This window comes from Thrips palmi, unplaced genomic scaffold (assembly GCF_012932325.1).
Source record: "Thrips palmi isolate BJ-2018 unplaced genomic scaffold, TpBJ-2018v1 HiC_scaffold_10, whole genome shotgun sequence".
Lineage (NCBI taxonomy): Eukaryota > Metazoa > Arthropoda > Insecta > Thysanoptera > Thripidae > Thrips > Thrips palmi.
This window is the reverse complement of record NW_023144621.1, coordinates 11,752,545-11,770,484: the sequence shown is the minus strand read 5'-3', so window position 1 is coordinate 11,770,484 and position 17,940 is coordinate 11,752,545. Positions and strand designations below refer to the sequence as shown.

Genomic DNA, 17,940 nt, shown 5'->3' with positions numbered 1-17,940 from the left:
GAGAGCACGGGAAAAGACGAGCAGCACAAGATGAAGAGATGTGTGACGGTTGGACTGAATGGAGGGGCGTGCGTGTTGTCCAGTGGCGGGGAGAAAGCGCGAAGCGCGCCACGTTCGATAGAGGCGCGAATGTCTCCGAGAAGGCCAGATCAGGATAATGCCAACTGGATATCATAGGACCGAAACGTGTTGTGGTGAACACAAAGGAAAATTACAAGGGGGAAAAAAGTAACAGAAATTTAAAAGTTTCTTTTTAAATTTTTATTAGCGCAGGAACTGTATGCAAAGAGTGCACACGTATACTTCTTTATGACACATCTCATATTCAACACACATAATTTTACTACTGTATGTAGGTTTCAACAACAGACTAAAGCAAACTTTAATAACAATGCATGAATCTTTCTTTTTTTCAATGCAATTCAGTCACTCATTACTAAAGAGAGTTAATAAGGCTACAGAAATGTGAAAACACATTGGCTAATACAACAAGGAAGGAATAAGAATGTTGGTGTAAAGATTACAGTCAATCGGTCTAAATTGTATAGTTGATTTTCAAGAAATACAAACCACAATCAATATTTTAAAGAGGTGATTTAATAAAATAATGTGATGTTTGCATTAGAATTTGCTTAGTCAAAATCCCCTTGTATAAAGAGAAAAAAAAAGTAGATTTATAATATGCAATAGCACATGTCATTGGTCTACCATACCAACATCAATTCCATTTCAACACAAAACAGAAACAAATGAAATAGAGAAAGACGAAAATAGAAGTCATTTGCTACAAGCTAAAGTGGAGCATCCACAACATCCTATCACCATTTCATAGAACTTCCAGACAGACACATACACGCACACATACTCACGAACACAAACAAGCACAAGCAAGGATTACAAATATTTCCTTTGCATATACCTTTCTCCAAAAGTAAAACAGGGGAAAAAAATAACTTACAAAAAAAAATCAAAAGCGTCGATGAATGAGTAACTGGAGTAAATTTCGTTTAGCATTCCTTCTTGGTCTCAACTACCACAATTTGAAAATAACAAAATAAAAGTCTAACTAGGCGGGGGTGGTGGAGGTGCAGCCAGTAGGTTGGGAAGGTTGTTCAGGCCCGGGGGCGGCTGCACGGGCTGTGGGGGTGGCACCCCCATGTAGCCACCAGACTGCCAGGGGTACATTCCTCCCATGCCGCCCATGCCACCCTGGGCGGGGGGCGGGGGCGGGCGTGCTGATGGGGGTGGCACGGGGCCCACGCCCTGGCCCGGGACGCCTGGGACTCCGGGGACGCCCGGTGGCGGTCCGGGCGGTCCGGGGGGCTGTTGCTGCCACGGGGGAATGCCCGGGGGCGGCACGTTGGTGGGAGGGGGGCGGATGCTCTGTGTGGTGGCCGGTGGCGGAGGCTGCGAGGACGCCAGCCAGGGCAGCAGGGGTGGAATGCTGGGGGTGTTGGGCGGCCCCTGCGACGACGGCGCTGGCGGCGGCGGGGGCGGCGCCTGGAGCAGGTTCGGAGGCGGCACGCTGGGCATCTGCCACGGCGGCGGCACCACCATCGAGTTGCTGGAAGGCGGCGGTGGCCGCGTCATGTTGGGGATGCTCTGCATGGCGCCCGGCGCTACTCCGGGAGGGGCAGGCTGCGGCAGCGCCTGCGCCGCCGTGGGCACCTTGTCGACGGGGGCGCTCCAGGGCGGCGGCGGCAGCGAGTTGGGGATCAGCTGGGGGGGCGTCTGCATCACGGACGGCGGCGGCGGAGCCATGATGGCCCTCGGCTGCATCTGCCGGTCGAACAGTCCGGAGTTGGAGCTGTTGCTGAAACCGCGGCGCTGGCGGTCGTTGTCCTTGTTTTGGCTTGGCGGTGGCCCCTCTCCAAGTTCCGCCATCAAAGACATGTACTGAAAGACAAAAACCCATCAACAACTCTGCAAACTTGCCGGTCGCCACACCCTTACATCACATGACATGTTTTACAACTTACCTCTTCATCAATCTTGGCCTTTTCTTGATTGGTGGAACGCCTACCCTCACCTCCAGCTTTTTGTCTACAATCACGTGCAATGTGTCCAACTCCACCACAAGCAGAACAGGTAATATTGTTGGTGACATTTGGCTTGTCAGGACACTGAAAACAATTTTTAAAAAATCAGCCTTAGCTCTGTTTGCTGTACAGCACTTGCTCAGGAGGACGACAGGTGAAGAGTGGGATAACTCACCATCCACGATTTGTGATCAGTAGCACCACAGTTGGTACACCGTGGCCCATCATTTTCTCTTAAGGTACCATTAAGCAAGGCTAATTCACGCAACTGCATACGCCTTAAATCATTTTGGCCTTCAGGGACCTCTACACCTTGACGAATAATCTCTTTGATCTAAACATAGTTAAAAAAGAAAAGATTGATGTCACTGTGTGCATAGAAAACAAAACAGATCTAGAGAAATCATAAGAGGCAGAGGCACTTACTCTGTCAACAGCTTTCTTCACAGACTCGGGATGGCTGGCAGTCACATAGGCATGCAGAGGTTCATCTTCACCTGGCAGTGGCTGACCATCCTTCCGACCTACTTTTCCTTCCTTTACAGAACCTTTGCCACGAATTATTATTTTAGCACCAGTCTCTCTCTCCATGGCTATTGTTTGTGAAAAAGGTAAGAGATTAATAATAGTATTTAGAACAGTTCAACTTAAAGTACTGACCTCTATACTCACTAATAAAAATGCTACTTACACTTCAAAGTGTTACCACGTGGTCCAATTAACAGTCCAACAAAATTAATGTCTGGATGCTCATCTTGTGGTATCATAACTTTATCACTTACTCTTACAACAGGTGGTCTTAAATCAAACACAAGAACAATAATTAACAAACTGTTAATTAAAATAATTTGCACAATGTTAGACAAGTCAAAAACTTACTTGTAGTCAGGTGGCGGTTTGAAATCTGGGTTTAAATCCATCATCTTCTGAATGAGTTGATGTCTGTCATCCTCCAGCTTTTTGCGAGTGCGGTATTCCCTGGTGTTCAATCGTTTTCCATCACTGCTGTAGATCGGCTCAGGGGATGGGGATCTGGCACAACAGAAGACTCTCCATGAAAGTAGGGGCCATGCAATATTAATATTGCATAGCAGATGGTATCCTCTTTGTCATGTGGATACAACATCAGCAGGGTGAAAGCTAAGACCATATGCTCAGACCAAGAGAAAAATATACTTTGTTCCCCTAAAATTCATTGATAAATGGGAATGTTTCAGTAGACTGAGTGTTCTAACAGAGCTTGGGCACCTTGGTAGAATTAGCAAGAGGAATTTCTCAATAATTTTGAAAAAAAGAGTAGAATGGCTTCTGTGATTTGATTTAGTCAATAACCTGAGTCAATATTTCCTTAACCATCAATTAAAATTAATAAAAACCTACTGGGGAAAAAAACAGAAATATTAATAAAAGATGATGTTGCATTATTTCAAGGTTAACAATAAAATCATTAACTGATTCATTTCATATCACAGCCATAACTGCCACCTTTCTGATGAATCCTTGAGCTAAAAGCATGTTAATGAAAATATAAAATGCAACCGATTTCAATCTTAATCATGTTACATAAACATAATGAAGGTACAGCATTCCTACATTTTCCCAGTTGTTTCATGATCGCTTGTGGAAATACTGGTGGAGCTTTCCACAGCAAATTTTGATCACCTACCTCTGTAGGAAGAGGGTCTTGCTATTTAAAAAATGAAGTGAGAAGATGAGGTTAAGTGTTTTGTGTGCACTTCATAAATTATTTACCATGGCAGAATGTGACCAACAGAAGATAGATATAAAGAAAGAGACTGTCAATATTATCCTAGGAATAAAAAAAATAAAAAAACAACCTGGAATAGTGTATTGTTTACAGCAGCATAGGCGTCTGCCATGTACTGTATGGATAGAAGTGCTGCAACATCAATTGCATGCTAGATGTTGTTCGGCAAGCGATTTGCTCTGAATAAACAGTTTGAAAAGCAACATTGAGGAGAGAAAATTACTTATTAAAAGCTGGTGACTGACGAACTTCTTTTAAATATTTCTAATTTGGTAAAAAGTGCGACGTGGAAAAAAATTAGGTACATTTTTTTAAGAGAGCCAGTACAGGCAACATGCAAACAAGCTCACATTTTGATGGCCTCCACCAAAAGGTAAATATCTTTTAAAAAATCAATAAAATTACATTTTTTTACAATATGAGGGAGAAGGGAGGAGTAACATTTGTTAGACTTGGTAGAATGTTCTTGTCATACTGATATAAGGTTTCTGGATAATGAATCTATGAAAGATGACCTGGTGTAAATGTTTCCTTAAGAGGTTGACTCTTAACTTCACTTATGGCTCAGGTGCATTATCTTCTACAAATGAGACGTTATGTGCAAAAAAGAATGAATGCTGGCTGTAAGATGATCTTAACTCCACCGGTATCGAAAGTTAAAGGAATAAAATCAGACTAACCTAATCTTCCCATCACTATCTGTCATAATTTTTGTCTATTTTCTATTTGATTGATGATAAGCCTCATATTTAGCACCCACCCTCATTAACATAACTACAAATTAAAACCTCTAAAAAGCTAAGGCTTAGAAGTTATTTAACAATATTTGTGCCAAAAATATTAAAACAGTTAATGAATCTGCCTTGACACGAAACCTGAAAATTGTTACTTAATTCTCCTAAACCTTGCGAAAAAGAGGAAAAAATATTAAATCAAGAGCAAAGTCTAAGGCAAACCAATCAGCAGGCAGAGATGCAGGGCCTGCTTTTCCTGGCTCAACACAATACTGTAGATTAGGTAGTGATAGTTTAGCACACCTTTCCTCTGGATTGGAAGCGATCCCCAGATCTCCTGTGCGCAGCTTCCGGCTAACCTCTTCAATCTGCAGTTGAACTGAAATGAAAACGGGTTAGAAAAGGGCACAGAGCCCAACAATTAGAACAGAGGACAGATTAAATAAATTGTAAATTTACAATTGTTCTTAAAGTAAGATCAAATTATAATGGTGGCAAAAGCATGAATGTATTTGCCAATATCCATTCATAATTTGAAACATACGAACCCCTCAAGCCAGAGGGGAAAAAAAAGAAAGGGGACCCACAGTTGCCGTCTTTAAGTTATCAGAATTTAGAGAGGAAAAAATGCTACACTCCTACATTTAGGAAAATCGATATTAATTTTGAAAGGAGTAATAGTTAATCAAATCATGAACATTATTACATGATGAGAAGCACTCCTGAGATGTACAGCTAGAATAAAACTGCTAGAAATATTACTTCCAGATAAGAAAAAAATTAATAGCATCTAAGAACCTGTTGAAATAATGAGTGCCACATAAGGGCTGTAATTATTATTTTCAAATTTAATTAGCAAGGTTAAACACTGTCTGAAACAATCGCAACATCATACTTTTCACAATTAATGCACTTTTCTTTTAACAGATTAAAACATCATAAATTGTAAGATAAATGGCTGCAGAGAAAAAAAGCACTTTGTTAGGTGCTGAAACAAGGGCATCAATAGGTTTTAGAAACAAAAACAAATAAAAAAAATAGTTTATAGTGAGACACAGCCAGTGGGGGGAAATAGTATTAGGTATGTTTCCTTAAAACCTGACAAGAAACAAGAGATCAACCTACCTAAATATGCTTCTTCCTGCTCTTTGCTCAAATTGGTAGGGAGCACGGTTGGCATCCCGGGGATGAATATCTTTTCTTTTTCATCTCCACCCCAACGAGACTTCCTCTTCTTTCTCCTCTCCTCCCGCGATTCAGCACCTGCAAAACACATTACACGATGTTTACTGTGTGAAAAATATTTGATGATCAAGAGAACTAACAAAATTTGACGGAACTACAGTTTGTATAAGAACATTAACGAAATATTTTCGAAGTCGGCATGCTGATGACCTTTTAACAGTAGCTTTTATGAACATGGAAATGGACTATGGCCCAGATAGGTAGACATCAAAGACATACAGGGAGAGTACAACCCATAAGAACATAACCTAACTCCCTGTCAAGAAGTTTCAGGAATCGACAGACCGAAAAGTTGCAACTGAACGAGTCGGGATCATTCTGAAACGCAGCGTGACTTCCGAAGACAAGTTTCATCGTTACTTACTCTCATTTTCTCGCTTCATGGCGACTGAGCAGGATGCGCTTGCGAAGCCGCTGTTCTTACGGAGTTGTTCGGCGAGCTTTAGAACAATCGGAAGAGTGCACTAAATGGCTTGAACCACAGAAGATATGGCGACTACAACATGTGTGCAACAAATAAAGAAATAATGCAAACGTTTGTTAAGCGAAACCGTGAATAATTTACCAAAATAATTTCGCATCTAGGAGCTTATCATCTCATCAACCATCTTCTTAAACGCAAGTTTCAAAATGGCCGACCCGATGCACACAACCGCAATCTGTCGTCGGAAACAGTTGGATTTGCTGAACTATATTCATATTCAAATACAGCTACAGTGCACCAATATGAGAATTTTAGTTCGGTATAGTTAATTTCATTCCAGCAAGAAAAAAGAGCACATTATACCAATCTGTTCGTCTCAAATGTGGAAAGAGCGTCGAAATTCCACAAGGAGGGCGTAAATCTTTCAGAGTGACCAAAAAATGGAAATGGCAAACATTCGGCGAAACGTGAAAAGGGGGGCAAAAAAAAGGTGGCGCTAAAGAAGACGCAGATAGGTGGGAGGGAAGGACAACCGTCAGAGGAAGGAAGAGAAAAAGAGAGCGGGAGAAGCAGCAGTCATGGTATCGGAAAACAATATTTCCACGTTGTAATATCGTTTGAACGCAACTGGCTATTTTCTACTGAGAGATAGCGACGCGCGCATTACCGTAAATCAGCATCAGTCTCTCTCCATCCTCTGCCCTCCACCTCTCCGCCCTCCTTCTCTCTCTCTCTCTCTCTCTCTCTCTCTCTCTCTCTCTCTCTCTCTCTCTCTCTCTCTCTCTCTCTCTCTCTCTATAAATCCTGTTAAAAACTAAAAACTCTCTCTCTCTCTCTCTCTCTCCACGGAAGGGACGGGCGGGAGGAGAGAGCCAGGAAGAGAGGATCAATGATGGGACGAGAGAGAAGACGTCCCAAGAACGAGGAATAAACAGGGCACCGCCGCAAACTCACAAGATGAACTCATTAAAAAACGACAGTGCTTCAATCGTTGAGGAAACAGGAATAGAGAATCCGTTCCAAGGCGGCGGGAAGGGGTGCCCACGTTAGAATGCAAATGTAATATAAAATGGAGAGAACAAAGGCCTTCGCAATTGTGTTACTTCTATTGTGGTTTTTATTGCGCTTTCTGGTGCTATGGCCACTGCCACAAATCACACGTCGGTGAGATGAAACGAAAAAGTTTAGCGGGCGCCACGCTACACCGGTAAGGAACCGGGCCAGCGCGCTTGGGTCTAAGCCTAACCATGCCAGGGTAGGCCACCAGCGCACAGCAATGCGTAGGCTTTGCCTACCCTGCTCGGCCACGGGAGTAGGCAACATTCCGAGGGGTTACCCACTCCGGGAATCGTGTGTTCACTCAGTCTGGGAATCGTTCGTAATTTGCTCAAAATTTTATCGAAAATGTTAAAAGTTTCAATGGAGAGGGATATGTAATAGACACAAAACACTCAATAGCTAAGAAAAATCTTCAAAAACCTCTCCTTTTATGCAAGATTTGTTCAGGAATCGCGGGAATCCGGAATCGTGTGTACGCCCAAGTACCGAGTGGGTAACCCCTCGCAACATTCCCACGATGCACGAAAGGGTTGCCGACATCGGGGCTCTGCTCTTCTGGCAGACAGGCTGTGGGCAACCCTTTCCAATACGGTTGTTGAATTATGTTTGCCTATTTTGGCTACACAGGCCGCTGCGGGACGCGAGCTCTGAATCAAGGAGTTCGGTCGCAGGCGAGTCGCAGGGAAGAAAGAATGTCGACCGGTTGGCCTGCTTGCCAGGCCGCTCAGTCACTGCACAAACTCTGTGCGCTGCTTTATTTAGATAATGCTCAGTTGGGACTGTGCGCGGGAGGGGCGGGGGAAAGGGGGTCGTAAGTCGTGGAAGTGGGACAAAAACCGAAGGAAAGCAGAGTAGGAAGGTGGGAGGGAGAGAGACAGTAGACACATCTCCACTCTCCGAGTCGTATAACTTTAAAATGAATGACCAAAGTTTTCCTCTACTGAAAATGAGGTGATATTTCACACGTTAGCGCTGGAGGGAGGTGAATGTGTGCGTTGCCGCGTCGCCAGTCGGTGGCTTAGAGTGGGAGGGGAGGACGGGCAGGTGGGAAGACGTGTGTGAGGTTTCTCTGGCAGCACGATGGAGCCATTCGGCAAAGCGAGGGCTCACAGTGTGGAGGCAGGGTGGAAGAACGGCGAAATTGGGGTCAGTCAGTGAAGATACACGGACCAAGTCATAGCAGGCGACAGGTCAGGGGTGGGAGAGTTCCGCGAAGCAACTACCCCCACCCCACCCCCGCAGCGCCTGGCTGCTCGCGAGCTACTCCATTTCCCAACAGAATCCTGAAAGGCGCGCCCAACGGTTCGGGAGAAACTTACTACCCGTTTGCAGGTAGCATAGGTGACCCGTTTTCCTGCCCCACGACGACAGAAGGGTATCTGGGTCGCCACGGGGGATGGGGACGGGGCGATGGCGGGGGGATGGCGGCGAAGGCGTTTCCAAGTAATGCGATATCGACGCCACATTGGCGGGTGTTGGCGGCGTGTTGGCGGCGTGGGCAACCATGGGCAACTAGCCGCGACGGGCTCTCCATTACGCCAGCGGCTGCCAGCGGCCGTGTCTCGCCTGTCTCATTCCAACCAATCGCGCCTTCCATTTTGACCGAAAACATAGGCAAAGCGGCAACAACGTGGAACGTCGTGCCTCGAACTCCCGATATTCCATATTGGGAGTATTTGCTGCATCGTGCCGAGTGGCGTGGTTACACCTATAGGTTAGGCTCGAACCCACTCCCCGCGCATTCAACATTCACTGCTCACTAACCACTCAAGCGACTTGGCCGTCTTGTTCCCCGAGAGTGTCAACACGACAACACACAGCGGGGCTGACCTGTCTAGTTGGCGGCGCCACGCTCGATCTGCGACATATCTCGTTACACCGTACCTCGTGCCCCGAAGTGTGGGGGCGTCTTGGTCTTGTGTTTCCACCCACTGTGAGAAAAAAGTACGGAACATGTCTGGTCAATAATTTGCCTGGACCGTCCGTACTTGCCAACTACGGAACGTTCCGTACCTTTTTTCCGTACCCATTTACATGGGTTCATGGAGCAAGTACGGAACGTTCCGTACTTTTCTCCGTACCTCCGTACTATATTTTTCTATACCATTTCCGTACAAAAGTACGGAATTTTATACAGTGCCGTTGTGTTTTCCACGGTTTTCCACGTTGACGCGGTCGCGCTGTCTTCTACGCCACCCACAACAAGTGTAGTGCCATCCTGGCGCGGCGGCCAGTGGAGGCTTGGACTCCCGTGGTATGACAAACCCAAGCATATCCCAAAAAAAGAAACTATCGATGCTGCCTCGACTGCTTCTTCCGATGCTTCGGCAGCTGTCGGCTGCTTTCGGCAGCATCTTCGGCTGCTTTCAAATCGGTTGCTTCGGCTGCACGGGAGGGCTACTAAAGGCGAACTGGTGGGATAGGAGAGTCGAGTTTGGTGGCCAACTTGGAAAGGGAGTTGGGTTTGATATTGAAGCTGCCTAGCTGGGCCGCGGCGCGGCATGGCAGCCCGTGGCAGCCCGTGGCAGGCAGGGCTCTCTGCGTTTCAAAGTTTTAAACGTATTTGACGAGAGTTTCTGGCAGGGAGCGAAGCGGGAGAAGAAGAGAAAGATGGAACAGGAGGGAATGTAGGGAGAGGGAGAGAATGAGCGAGCTATTCTATGCTAGGCTTCTTTAGAAAGAGCTGTGCAGGTTTTAACTCGCTTGTACACAGTGAAACGTGGGACGTTCTCACGTCATGTCTAGAAATGACACTGAAGCGAGCGCTATACCCCTGACAAACTGAGGGCCAGGTCAACTCGGGGGTAACTCGGGGGTAACTCAGGGGTAACTCGGGGGTAACTCGGGGGTAACTCAAGGGGAAGTCGGGGGGAAGTCGGGGGGAACTCGGGGGGAAGTCGGGGGGAACTCGGGGGGAAGTCGGGGGGAACTCGGGGGGAACTCAGGGGCAAGTCGGGGGGAACTCGGGGGGAACTCGGGGGGAACTCGGGGGGAACTCGGGGGCAAGTCGGGGGGAACTCAGGGGTAACTCGGGGGCAAGTCGGGGGGAACTTGATCGACTCACCCAAACACTAGAAATACGCTCCAAACTAGCACCGTTGCCTTTGTCTCGTTGCCCCGATTCTAAAAGTGCCCCTACTTGCCCCTCTAGCTCAGCGGTTCCCAACCTTGGCGTCGCGACCCCAAATGGGGTCGCGAAAAAATTTTGAGGGGTCGCGGCGAGGTGGCTGGGGTCGCCTGGGGTCGCGGTGGTTTCCCGGCTGGCCCACACGCCGAGCACTGGCTGCTTAAATGCCGCAAAGTTGATCAAAACGGTCACAAATGTGTGTAAAAGATCGTGTTTTGGGTCGACTTTAAGCATCCACTGCTTCTGATCCGAGGCGGTAAATCGCCCTCCCTCAACGGGCAATTGGTCTTTGGACCTTCCTTTTGCATGCCTTTGTTACGGAGTGCAATTATCTGCCTCAGTTTGGAAGCAGTACTGCCGCAAAGTTGGTCTAAACAGTCACAAATGTCTGTGAAAAATCGTGTTGTGGGCCGACTTCAAGCATCCACTGCGTCTGATCCGAGGCGGTAAATCGTCCTCCGTCAACGGGCAATTGGTCTTTAGACCTTTCTTTAGCATGCCTTTGTTACGGAGTGCGATTATCTGCCTTAGTTTGGGAGCAGTTTTGCCGCAAAGTTGATCAAAACGGTCACAAATGTCTGAAAAATCGTGTTTTGATCAACTTTGTGGCAAAACTGCTCCCAAACTAAGGCAAATAATCGCACTCCGTAACAAAGGCATGCTAAAGGAAGGTCTAAAGACCAATTGCCCGTTGACGGAGGACGATTTACCGCCTCGGATCAGACGCAGTGGATGCTTAAAGTCGGCCCAAAACACGATTTTTCAGACATTTGTGACCGTTTTGATCAACTTTGCGGCAAAACTGCTCCCAAACTAAGGCAGATAATCGCACTCCGTAACAAAGGCATGCAAAAGGAAGGTCCAAAGACCAATTGCCCGTTGAGGGAGGGCGATTTACCGCCTCGGATCAGAAGCAGTGGATGCTTAAAGTCGACCCAAAACACGATCTTTTACACACATTTGTGACCGTTTTGATCAACTTTGCGGCATTTAAGCAGCCAGTGCTCGGCGTGTGGGCCAGCCGGGAAACCACCGCGACCCCAGGCGACCCCAGCCACCTCGCCGCGACCCCTCAAAATTTTTTCGCGACCCCAAGGTTGGGAACCGCTGAGCTAGAGGGGCAAGTAGGGGCACTTTTAGAATCGGGGCAACGAGACAAAGGCAACGGTGCTAGTTTGGAGCGTATTTCTAGTGTTCGGGCGAGTCGATCAAGTTCCCCCCGACTTGCCCCCGAGTTACCCCTGAGTTCCCCCCGACTTGCCCCCGAGTTCCCCCCGAGTTCCCCCCGAGTTCCCCCCGACTTGCCCCTGAGTTCCCCCCGACTTCCCCCCGACTTCCCCTTGAGTTACCTCCTAGTTACCCCCGAGTTACCCCTGAGTTACCCCCGAGTTACCCCCGAGTTGACCTGGCCCTCAGTTTGTCAGGGGTAGGGCAACTTTCTATAAACAGGGACCAGATTCGGAGTCCACCAGATGTAAAGAAATCTGTTAAAAGGCAGCAGAATGGGTCTTCGAACCCGGGCCCGTACTGCGTGGTGGCATGGTGGGTGGTCCGGCCTCAGGGACCCCCTCAATACATCAAATTTTATGTTGGCTCCATGAAACGCAGCAGCCCAGCTGTAGTGCGCGGGGCCACGCGGGGCGCTCCGGTCCCCATTCGACCCAACTTTTTTCGCGTCATGTTGGCTGCCCCGTAACTGGAACAGCAGTGTCGCTTCACGTGTATATGGAAATGGCGCAAGTTCCCTGTAAGCAAGGAAGCAAGCCCGCCTTGCCCGCCTTGGATGTGGATGTGGGCCATGCCAGGCCAGGCCACGCCATGGACCGCGGGGGAGTAGTGCTGCCGAAATTACGGACAAACAACAACAACAACCAAAACAAGGCAAACTCGCGCGACTACAGCAGCGCGCCGCGCGGAAAAGTTGGGAAACAATCGGAAACGCGCGCGAACACGACAGTGCGACAGTACAGGCAGCGCGGCGTGCCAATAACGTTTATTCATCTTGGCAGTCGCACCATTATTGGCAGGTATTGTGCGTGGGGCTGGTCGAGGGAAAAGGGAAAGGGGAGGGGGCGCCTATGGCTTCCTCCGAGAGTCGCTTTCGTCGCTCTGTCTCTCTCATGGGGCGTCCCGTATGGGGGCGAGAGAGACAGAGCGACGAAAAAGACTCTCAGTCTGCCGGCCTTGCCAACAAATTGACAGACGTTGACGTCGTCCTACATCCCCGACAAGGCCGCTGCTCCGCTCTGCTTGCCTTTCATCCTATCTGTAACATAAAATCGATTTTAATTTCCAATTCCTTTTGAGCTTTGTGCCGCGCGTGTAATCTACTGCGCGCGGGATTCCCCCCTCCCTCCCCCTCCAGTCCATTTCCCCTCTCCCTTTCAATAAAACGTCTTTCTGTCAAAGAAATTCATCTCTGCGTTGATAAAACTCGAGGCCCTCTCGGTGCCCCTTTGCCCCGCGCGCCCCTTTGCCCCGCGTGGTGCCTCCCGCCCAAACTCTTCAGGGCATGAATCCTGCATTCACCCTGCAAGAGTCGCCTCTGTCTCTGTCGCGCTCGGGGGCCGTTCCAGTCTGTTCCCAGTCCGGTGGCCCTCACGACAGGTCGACTATTTCCGGCCTCGGCCCCAGGCGGCCCCAGGCGGCCCCAGGCGGCTCCAGGCGCACCGAATCGTGGACGCATCGGACTATCCCGTTTTTATTTTCCCTCTGCAGTTGGGGCGAGTGAGGCCTAGCCGGTGCCTAGTGGTGCAGCCGGTTGGGCGCTACACGTGCACACGTGGTGCCCGGCACGGCCCGGCCCGGCCTCGGCCGCACGCCCCGCCACCTCGCCTCCGCTTTTTTCACGGTTTAGAGTTTAGAGAATAGACACCTAATTGTCAAAGGCCTGCATGCGAGGGCCGGCCGTGAAGCCTGCTCAGTCGCAGACAGAGTTTTTTCGGCTCATCTGCTTCCAGTGCTCCGGAACTTATTCAATTTGATGTTTTCTGCGTCCACGTCGCGCGAGAACGACCTGCATAGTTAAAGTGTGTTAAGTAATTCCAGTTAAAAGTTATATACGTGAAAGTAAGAAAAGAAGTTTAAATATCTTCAAGTATATAATTTAATATCTATTTAAGTTAGTAAGTTAATGTGTTTTTTCAGTAAATTAATGTGTTAATTTAAGAACACGAGTTGGAGTAAAGTAAAGGAGGACTTGGTTTGGAAATCCTATTTTAAAATTGCGCGCCGTGGCGGCCTCCGAGGCGGCGGGCTGGGGGGGGGGGGGCGATTTGGGCAGCAGTGCATGGCGGTGATGGGCAACGGATCCAACGGATGGCCGGCCTCGCTTTCGGACTCGCCTGGCCGCCTTGGCCGCTGCGCCGGGATAGAGGCGTGTGCATCGAAACGACGGGACGCTTGGATCAAAGCCATTACGACCGAACTAAAAATATTGCTGAAAACTGCTCGCCTGCCCCGAGCGCCCCGCGCAGAGGCCGTGCGCCCGTGCGCCGTGCGCGGCCGCCCCCTCCCCCTCCGCCTCTCCCCGCCACAGTGGAGTGCCGAAGACTGCAAATTGCACTGAGGAAAAACGACACCGGGAAAGTGACAGCACACTGGGCGCACGTTAGCTGCTGTCTTGCAACAAAAAGGGTCAAAGAAAGGCACTCCTATTTGCTTGCAAAGCGTGGAATTTTAGAGGTTTTTAAATACGTGACTTGAAAAGAGGAAGTTTGTCAAGCCGAGGTATAGTACTGCTCCATAGAGGGACGTCGCAACATTCAAGAATGCCCCGTAATGGTAATGGTAATGACGGTGGGCCGCCCTCTCCACAGCCGTGTTCGGCGGGCTGGCCTACCCCGAGGTTCACAGGCGCGCTGCCGTCCGTTGGCCGTGGCGGGCCGTCCGGCTGCGTTTTCCGTGCGCGATTTCAAAGCTCTCGCTGGTACTTGATTGCACGGCGACTTTGAGAGTTATGAGTATCGCCTTTTGAGTTTGCACAGTTTGCAGCACTGCCATCAATTCGGCCGACTCAAACTCGGGCCGCTCAACTCGACTGGACTCTTTCGCTCGTAAAGATTTACTGCGCGCCAAACTCAGCTCATTTGGTGTAAGTGAGGCCCTTCAAAGAAATGGAAGTGGAGAAAAATAACAGGCGCGGGGCGAAACGAAAGCCATTCCCTCCAGTACGGCACTGCCAACATTATGTCCCCCGAGAGGCCGCTAAAGCAGGCATGCCAACATTGCGGCAGTAAAACGTGTACGGATGGACACACGACCGGTAGGCACACCGTTCCACGGGAGAGCGGCCCGTCGGTGGTTAAAACTAAGTAAATGCCCCGAGCGAAAAGCGCTTGCGTTCGACACAGAAACGTGTTCCACCACTTGAAGGTTTAGTTTCGACTCGACTGCTTGAGGCCAAGTTCTGCCGTCTGATCGAATGAGCGCCAAGGCAAGGCCGGCAAAGGCAGCGCCAAGTGTGCCGAATCCATTTCAGGCGCCACTTGAAACGCACTCGAAGGGGGCGGTGCCTTTTGCGTACAGTCGCGCGAACAAACTCCGCGCCTTTTCTTCGTTATGCCCGCGTTAGTGGGTGTAGTCGCGCGTGCGAGGGTGAAAAGGGTCGAAAAGGGAAGGGAATCGAAACGTGTTTCGAGGCTCTCGCCGAAGAGGGCGCCACTGTACGCAGACGCGGCACCGCCGTGGAGATTCCCAGAAACGGGTACGAGTGTGCAAGACGGTGCTTTCGGACGTTCGTACCGCCGGATTTCGTTTCCCTCGTTGCGTTCCCATCCCCGTGCAGAAGGGCGGAAAGCTTTAGCTCAAAGGGGCTGCAGACTTCTCGGAAGTTCAGCTTGTATTCATTGCGTGTTTCTGACGGATGGAACAGACTTTCAGTATGTGAGAGTCAAGTTGCCCACACTGTCTCCTCGTGACTATCCCCCCCTCTCCCCCTCCCCCCACCGCCACGGCCCGCGCTTTCTTATCCATCCCGCCAGTCTTTTAAATAAAGAAAACCCATTCCGTCCTTTACATATTTCACAGCCACCCGCCCTCTGTGTGCATAATGGATCCATCTTTTCATGTCGGGAGGGAAGGGAAGGGGAAGGAAGAGAAGGTGAGGGATGGGTAGGTGAGGGCAATTCTGGGGCTCACACAGGTGAAGCTTGTGTGTGCACGGCCGGGCAAGGCCGCGCCTCAGTGTGTGTGTGTGTGTGTGTGTGTGTGTGTGTTGTGTGTGTGTCATATGGCATGTCAGGCCATACACTACGTCGCACTGTAACAAGGGGGCCAGAAGTCCCTCTGTACTTTATAAGTGCCATCCACCGAGGACAGGGCAGGAGGACAGGGTGGAGTGGCCGTTTTCCCAAAACGTGCGCCTGTTTCTAAAACTTGAACGACCGCGCCACATTTCCACCGGAAGCACCGCGAGAAGGGGAACAACAACAGCAACAACAGCAACAACAGCAACAACAACAACAGCAACCAAGAACAAGGGGGAAAGAAGAAGGAGACGGAGAAGGAAAAGGATTTGGGCAAAGGGCTTCCGGCTACAAAGTCGGATTATACGGCCTGCTTCCGAGTTGGTAAGAAAGTCATTAGCAGCGCGCGCGAGCTATAGCAGGCTATAGTCTAATCCCCTCATCCGCAACGCGTTGCAACGGGCCCGTTTCATCGTCGCAGTGGCGAGGTCACTCGGCACCGACCATGTGCCATTGAGTCACTGCCCCGTCACTGAGAACTGAATGATGAGAGTTGAGAGAGGGAAATTCTACCACTCCTTTGAAAAACATTCTGACCACTTCATGTGTTCTGGTATGGTTGAGCTTCTCACCTCTTCGACAAATCCTCGACCACAGAGATGATCTGAAAGCACGACAAAGAGACAGGGTTTGGAGGGAGTGGGGGTGGCAGGAAGGGGTGGGGAAGCGCACGCGCGCGCGCGCGTGTGTGTGCGTGTGTGTGTGTGTGTGTGTGTGTGTGTGTGTGTGTGTGTGTGTGTGTGTGTGTGTGTGACACGCAAATAGCAGAGGCACCGTTTTTCCATTAGCGAATTGGCAATAAGGATTGATTTAGTTGGCCTGCACGCGATGCGACTCGACCTCGCTCCAGCCACACAGCAAGCGCGAAGCGCAGCAACTTCTGCCGTGCGAGCAGCGCGTCCGCGGGTCGGGTCGGGGCAACTGCTGGCAACAGCAGTAAAGCCGACATGCTAAGTTTTCAGAGAACAGTTCCGAACATTATTGAGGCTGCACGTTCACATGAAAGAATGTCTTCCTTCCCCTTCTCTCTCTCTTCCTTCGGCGGTGCCCCCTTTTTCTTCCTTTTTGTTCGCCCAGATGTACGTGTAGTCCGACCAAGTCGCGGCACGGGCGATACATACCGATGCGCGGTCAGACTGAACGCTATGCAGGCTCATTCAAACAGTACTGCTTTTTTTTTTTTTTTTTTTTTTTTTTTTTTTAAAAGAGAGCCCAGCACCGTCTCCCTCTGGCTGGACCTATGGACGACTGTGGGGGGTGGCTTGGCAGTTCCAGTGGCGAGAAGAAACCTTCTAAATCCGAATGGGCGTAAATATACCTCTACGGCAATTTTACCTCTATAAAATATACACTAAGGCCGTCCTCCTCCTACGGGCATCGGCGCGTGAATCTTTCGATGTCGCTGTCATGATTCCCCCTTCTCTTTTGACAAGCTTTCCACCTTTCTGAGCACGGACCGGCACCGCCCCCTCCAAGTTCAATGTGTGGCCATTCCTTCGTGTGTGTGTGTGTGTGTGTGTGTGTGTGTGTGTGTGTGTGTTGCTACTCCTGACGCTACCCTCTTTCCACCCCCGCGGCCCATCGTTGGGTTATTGTTTGCGCGTGGGCCTTTGTTTGTGTGCTTACGTTATGGATCCATATCTCAACACACTGTCTGCTTCCCTACACCCCCCCCCCTCCCCACGACCACCCCCACATAGTCCCTCTGTGTGGCACTGCACACGCGCACACATGAGCACACACACGCGCATAAACACACCAACGCGAGCGCACACACACACACTCGTTTCCTCAAACTCGTCCTAGGTATCCTCTGCCGTTCACCGACAAGGGCGTGCAGGCTATGCGGCTCGTCGCTGTGCGTCCCATGGAGGACGATCAGTGTGAAACCAAAGTGTACCACAAGTGGTGCCACAGTTGAAATTCGGAAGAAAAGTGGACTTTTCAGTCACTGAAGTGTGGAGGGAGAAGCCAGGAAGTGTGGAGTTCTCCACTTCTGGTTCAGCAGTGTACGCAGGACCGCACGCAGGGCCACGCAGGACTCACGCATCCACTGCGTGCACCCGCATATCCGAACGCCTTTTAAAACACATGGCCGCAGCCCGCTCCCCGTCGGGTTGGGGTTGGCAAGCGGCGGAGGGCGTTGCGTTGCGCCACTTTGGGATTTCCATATCGTTTATTCGTGCGTCGCAAAAAAGTTGGTCATTATACGCCTGTCAAGTGCACAGCATGGCACAGCATGGCACAGCAGTGGCAGGTCAGGGCGTATCAGGGCAATACGTTCGAAAATAACCAGGC

At 49.7% G+C, this 17,940-nt stretch overlaps 1 protein-coding gene across 2 annotated transcripts; it reads right to left on the bottom strand.

Moving 5' to 3' along the window:
• Nucleotides 1-246: 246 nt before the first annotated feature.
• LOC117653336 (splicing factor 1-like) lies at nucleotides 247-6,451 on the bottom strand. 2 transcript variants are annotated; one of them, XM_034398963.1, is made up of 10 exons: nucleotides 6,352-6,451; nucleotides 6,151-6,226; nucleotides 5,667-5,804; nucleotides 4,845-4,920; nucleotides 2,919-3,071; nucleotides 2,731-2,837; nucleotides 2,466-2,632; nucleotides 2,215-2,373; nucleotides 1,980-2,123; nucleotides 247-1,896 (listed from the first exon to the last, which is right to left on the bottom strand). In XM_034398963.1, exons 2-10 carry the CDS (start codon nucleotides 6,167-6,169, stop codon nucleotides 1,063-1,065), a joined length of 1,797 nt encoding a protein of 598 aa, XP_034254854.1. In that variant the 5' UTR covers nucleotides 6,170-6,226; nucleotides 6,352-6,451; the 3' UTR covers nucleotides 247-1,062. The 2 variants fall into 2 exon arrangements, with proteins under 2 accessions (XP_034254854.1, XP_034254863.1); XM_034398972.1 differs by lacking the exons at nucleotides 4,845-4,920; nucleotides 6,151-6,226; nucleotides 6,352-6,451.
• Nucleotides 6,452-17,940: the final 11,489 nt, after the last annotated feature.

Bases quoted from the DNA above. Each gene is read 5' to 3' on its own strand.
- LOC117653336 (XM_034398963.1), bottom strand. The intron at 4,921-5,666 runs GTAGGTTGATCT...TTTTCATTTCAG, and splicing joins GCAGGAAGAAGCATATTTAG to TTCAACTGCAGATTGAAGAG. The intron at 2,374-2,465 runs GTAAGTGCCTCT...AACTATGTTTAG, and splicing joins TGAAGAAAGCTGTTGACAGA to ATCAAAGAGATTATTCGTCA.